The sequence below is a fragment of the Capricornis sumatraensis genome, chromosome 13 (genome assembly GCF_032405125.1).
Source record: "Capricornis sumatraensis isolate serow.1 chromosome 13, serow.2, whole genome shotgun sequence".
Taxonomy (NCBI): Eukaryota; Metazoa; Chordata; class Mammalia; order Artiodactyla; family Bovidae; genus Capricornis; species Capricornis sumatraensis.
In genome coordinates, this window is record NC_091081.1 from 26,623,391 (window position 1) to 26,629,390 (window position 6,000).

A 6,000-nucleotide genomic window follows, 5' to 3' on the forward strand; every position below is an offset into this window, starting at 1 on the left:
GGTTAAAGCTGGCTCCACAAAGCTTCCTCACTCTACTTTTAACATCTTTACTTGTTTTCTCGGTGAGACCTTTCCCTGTGTGTGTTCAGTCTCCCAGTTGCATCCAACTCTTTGCGACCCTTGGACACTAGGGGAGCCTGGCGGGCTATAGTCCGTGAGTCTCAAAGAACTGTACACGACTGAGCGACTGAAAACATACAAGGAAAGGTCTCACTGAGAAAACAAGTAAAGATGTAGAAAAGCAGAGTGAGGAGGCTTTGTGGAGATCTTTCCCTAGTGCCCTCCTTAAAGCCGCAGATGTTTCCTCCCTGCCCAGCACTCCCCACCCCTTTATCTCTGTTTTATTTTTCTCCACGGCCTGCGTTGCCATCAAACACACTACCCCTCTGCATCCTCTGTCTGCCCCCAACAGAATGCCCGCTCCCTGAGGGCAGTCTGAAACTGTGCTCTCTTCGATCCTTGGCTGACAGGTTCGGCTTTTGCCGGATCGCTGGGATCTGCCGTGGGGGAACCTCCTTCTTCTGCGGGTCAGACCTGGGGCCGGAGTGAAAGGATAATGAGTTGGATGAATGCCCACAGCCTTGGCACACTTCTGCCGGAGCCACTGGGGAATTCACGTGGCTCTGTGTGACCTCTGTCCTACCCCTTTCAGGGGAGGGTGCTGAAAAGCATGCTGAAAGGCGAAGGGCAGGTAGCCTGGGAGACTGATGGGACATGCCGTGCACATGTGCTTACTGTAATGTGCTACACAGCTGGCACCCGGAGCCAAGAGCATTTCACACGCAAACCCCTTCCGAAAGCAAAACAGCACAGCCCCCAGGAGAGTTCAGCAGGAGATGCCTGTGAAGGGAAAACCGCGGGTGTTGGGGAACTGAGCCCGGGGTCTGGAATCCAGGTTTTTCTCTGATGACTTTCGCTTGTCGTTCTCTCCTTGCCCTAGGAGCATGTGCCCACCTGGCTGCAGAACACTCACATCTACAGCTGGCCCAAGAATAAAAAGAACATCCTTCTGCGGCTGCTCAGAGAGGAGGAGTACGTGGCCCCTCCCCGAGGGCCTCTGCCCACCCTTCAGGTGGTCCCCTTGTGACCCCGCACCCCCACCCCCAGATTACAGCTCTTGTGGCTGAGGCCAGCTGGCAGCACTCAGGGCTGTTGTTTTCCGTCCCTCCTCGAGGGGCCTTCCAACCCCCAGGAAACCTGTTCTGCAGGGGCCGCTTCCTTCTGAGACCTTGAAGGAACTTGTCTTTGAGATGGAGGCCGTGACTGTTCTGCATTCCCTGCTTCTTAAATCCACTGCCATGCACGTTCCCCCAACACTCTGAGTATCCAGAATGGGCCCTCAGCACCTAGCGCATAGACAATACAAGTGACGGTACTGTAAACACCAGCGACCACAAACACTCTCCGCTTAGGGCAACATTTCTGAGTTCGCCAGATGTGGTGTGTCCTCAGACCAAACTGATTCATGTACAAATAATAAAAGGTTTACTCTTTTGTAAAACTGTGTTTTCACTTATCTCAAAGGAGATAGATATATTAATTTTTATGGGCAGTTGCTTCCAGGGACATCAATAAATCTACTTCAGTATAACATTAGACCGATGTAACAGACTGTTTTGTATTAAAAGATGAAGGCCAGATAGTTAAGCATCCCCTTTTAACTTCATCATGAAAGTTTTATTCCTTTAGTAGAACTTAATAACAATACAACTTTGTACCACATTCTACCATGATCCTAAGTAAAATCATAGCTCTTAGGGCCTGGGCTACATATATCAAAATGTCTGTGAATTGTATGAAGAGACGGGGGGACATACAGTGCAGGCTAGAAATGTGGATTGGGAGACCTGAGTTATAGTCTTGGGTCTGCCACTAACTAGCTATGGTTTCATGCCACATGGCCTGAGGGACGGTTCCCTGTTCAGGGATCAAACCTGTGCCCTCACAATGAAAAGTGCCAAATCCTAACCACTAGGCCACCAGGGATCTCCCCTGACACTAACGAGCTGCATGACCTTAAGCAAGTCCTTTCACTTTTCTGAAAAACCAGAGATTCATTTCTATAATTATGTGGACAAAAATATTCCTAATGATCCTACAAGGTTTACAGCCTAGAACCTAAGTTATAAATACTCTTGAGGAGTAACTGAGTTTTCATTTTCATAATAATCTCCTAACAGACTGAAATTACATTTTCTCAACAGGGATATTTTCTTCTTCTTTTTAAAATACCTTCAACAGTACCTTCACATGAATAATATCTTGCTCATCTGGTCTCCACAGAAAGCACACAGAAGCACACCCACGTATGAAATATATATGTACATATATGTATGTGTATGAATATATACAGTATACATAGTCTACTACATAGAACAAGGTGAAATTAATCATGGTCCAAGAGAATAAGCCGATATGAAGACTTTTGGCAGGGCTGAGAGCCATTGCTTCCTCTTCTCTGTCTATCTAACCTCTTTGTTGCTGTTATTTAGTCATTTAATCATGTCCAACTCTTCACAACCCATGGACTGCAGCACACCAGGCTTCCCTGTCCTTCACCATCTTCTGGAGTTTGCTCAAACTCATGTCCCTTGAATCGATGATGCCAGCCAACCATTTCATCCTCTGTCATTCCCTTCTCTTCTTGCCTTCAGTCTTTCCCAGCATCAGTGTCTTTTCCAATGAGTTGGCTCTTCGTATCAGTGGCCAAAGTATTGGAGCTTTAGCTTCAGCATCAGTCCTTCCAATGAATATTCAGGGTTGATTTCCTTTAGGACTGACTGGTTTGATCTCCTTGCAGTCCTAACCTCTCAAACAAGGCTAAATCGTATTACAATATAGGTCAACCCTTACATGTCACCATGAAAGTGAAAGTCACTCAGTCGTGTCTGACTCTTTGCAACCCCATGGACTATATACAGTCCATGGTATTCTCTAGGCCAGAATACTGGAGTGGGTAGCCTTTCCCTTCTCCAGGGAATATTCTCAACCCAGGGATCGAACCCAAATCTCCCATATTACAGATATATTCTTTACTAGTTGAGCCACAAGGGAAGCCCTAGAACACCAGAGTGGATAGCCTAGCCCTTCTCCAGCGGATCTTCCCGACCCGGGAATAAAACCAGAGTCTCTTGCATTGTAGGCAGATTCTTTACAACTGAGCTATCAGTGAAGCCCATATGTCACACAGGAAAGAAAAATACTTATCAATTAGAAGTAAGGAATTTTGCTGATGAATTGCAAAGAACACTAGTTTTCTTTACATTATAACCTAGATGTCTACTGTGTACAGTGAATGTCTTTGTTTTTAAAACTAGGAAAAGAAAAGCTCATATACTGGAAGTCCTTGTTCCTAAGACTCTCTGATGAGTACCTTTAGCATCATAGCATTTGAGACCTGATAAAACTGATGTGCTTGTTTAATTAACTCAAATTGCCTGGAAAACACCCCACACACAAACATTAAATCTTCTCTCTCTCCTTTTATTATCTTTTTTTGAAGGTGACAGCATCATCAAGGATTCTACATGCAGTTGTAAAAAAAAAAAAGCATCAGCAAGGATTACTCTGAAACGTTTCTCGTTTGCGGAGGTTTAATAATGTGATGTTATTACCTTTCCCTCTCCTTGGAGACCTGTCCTGAGCCCTCAGCCACTATTCCTCCCCCTAGGTGAATGATGAGGGAAAGTCCCTTGTGTTCCACGAATAGTCATTAAAGTGTTACAGCTGGTAGCACTGGTAATGAAAACAAAACACACACACACACACACAACAACTAGCCAAGTGATAGATATTTGACCCCTGGAGTTTCTATGAAATCTGATAGAAACATCAGAGGAATTACAGCAACTATTTTAGAGCACCGACACAGAGATTAACACTTGGTTTATTTAGACACTACCCTGGTCCTCTTGCATTCATCTGCAGATATTTGTGGGGTGGAAGTGGAGTAGGTCTGACTCAATAAAAAAAACCTCTTAGCCTCAAGGCTTTGTTCAGACCTGACCTGAATATTTAAAATGTAATGTTTAGGGAGTTCCCTGGTGATCCAGTGGTTAGGACTTGCCTCTTTCACTGCTGTGAACCCAGGTCCAATCCCTGGTTGGGGAACTAAGGTCCCACAAGCTGCACGGTGGCCAAAAAAACAACAAACTTTTAAATATTTTAAATGTAATTTTTAATGTCAGTGACTAGTTCCAAAGCATCTGTTTAACTTCTGTATTATTCAAAGACATCTCACTTCATGGCTATAGTCAAAGTATTAGACTATAGTCAAAGTCTTTCTCAGCTCAGTGCTCAGAAAAATTGTTGATACCCTTTTTCTTTGCTTCCTATTAAATAAATCACCTATTTAAAGACTGGGTTTTTCTCAGAGTCATGTCAGCAAAAGAGGCAAGCTCTCCATTTTGAACATTCCAGAACTTGGTTCATGATGTTTTGCCAACAGCATTCTTCTCAACCTCAGTCACTTCATCAACCACCTCATCCACTTTGCCAAATGCCCCATTGTCACCATCATGTTTGCCAAATGAATTGCAAAGCCCTGTGATCACTGGGAAATAATCCAGAAAGTCTCTCAAAACACAGGATCTTTCTGTTTCTTCTTAATTAACCAAGAAGAATCAGTGAGACCCACCTCCTAGTGGCAAATGAAAGAGAAGGAAGGTGAGACTGTGGGAAAATGTCCCACGAAGAACAAATGCCTCTTCTCTTGAAGAATCATGCAGTAGTTTTCAAGAAAAATAGTTCTGTCCAGGCCCACCAACCAATAAACAACCACCCAAACCAAAAAGGATGAATGAAATCACCAATACAAATTTAATTCTTGTATCATTTATTTCTGCCCTGGAGTCATTGGTCTGGAAAGGACCTAAAACTCACGCACCTCTGCAGTTTTGTTTTATGCATGAGAAAAATGGGGTACAGAGAAACCGTGGCTCCACCAAAGCCTCATCCTCGGGCTAGAAGCCAGATAACCCTGGCTGTACATCTGCAGACATTTATTCTGTGAACCTAGAACTTTTCTAGGGTTTGAAGGTAGATTTATTCAGCAAATGACCCAGTATCTCCTGGAGGTAAACTGAGCCTCATGAACATAGGCGGCCTGAGGGAAGCTGCACCTCGGTGGCTAAAGGATTAAATGATCACGTTGCAACTTGTTCTGTGGGAAATTCTTTGGGGAATTGATTATAGTTGTGATTACACGGAGTGTGACTTTTCTTGAAGTCGTTTGACATATTTATTTTATCCTGCTCGTCCAGGAAACTGAGGCACAGTTGAAAAGACCTTGACACCTTCCAGAAGCCTACAGACAAAACCTGCTAGGGGATTGGTTTCTTTTTGTTGTATTTGTCAATTTCCAAAACAACAAAGCAAAGGTTTTTACTTTTTAATACTGTGATGGTCATCTTGCCCTCCCTCCTTTTTTCTTTTGTCCTCTCCCCTCTTCTGATTCTATAAAAGTGACCGTGGTTGGAGTGATATATAACTGTTTGGAACACCTGCACTACCTTTCAGATGAAGCAATGAGAAATGGATGGGTCTGGCTACCTCTCCTGTGGGTAGCGGGGAGGCTTTGGGAAGAGATGAACGTCAACAACATAAAGGAGCCCGGCTCATTCAATACAGCTGGCATTTGGGAAGGCCTGGTGCCCAGGCAGGACAGCATGTTCCTAACGTCATACTGATTTGTTTCATTTTCTATTGCAAAAGGCTTTCAGATTGAATCATGAGATGCTGGTGGGAGGCTTTCAAAGACCCTGGGCAGTCACGTGCTGCCAACCCACCCACGTGTGCCACAGCCCCTCCATCTGTGCCATGCTTTTCCTCACAAATCTTTAGCCTCAAGCCAAGCAGGTGGGACCTGCAAGGGGGATGCTCAGTGTAGTTCAGATCTCTATTGAATCTCCCAAGGACTATCTGAGTCTGGGGCTCAGTCACACTTACACAGATGTTTAGGAAGTGATATTTGAGACTTTGGTAAACAATGGAAGTCTTGGA

At 44.4% G+C, this 6,000-nt stretch overlaps 1 protein-coding gene across 4 annotated transcripts in view; it reads left to right on the forward strand.

Annotated features, from left to right (window-relative positions):
* Window positions 1-1,452, forward strand: part of TRAF3IP2 (TRAF3 interacting protein 2) — a 45,080-nt gene extending 43,628 nt beyond the window's left edge. For all 4 annotated transcript variants that reach the window (XM_068985059.1, XM_068985061.1, XM_068985060.1 and 1 more), the window contains one exon: window positions 941-1,452. In XM_068985059.1, the coding sequence (XP_068841160.1) occupies window positions 941-1,087 (147 nt within the window). In that variant the 3' untranslated portion in view covers window positions 1,088-1,452. The remainder of the gene's footprint in view (window positions 1-940) is intronic.
* Window positions 1,453-6,000: the final 4,548 nt, after the last annotated feature.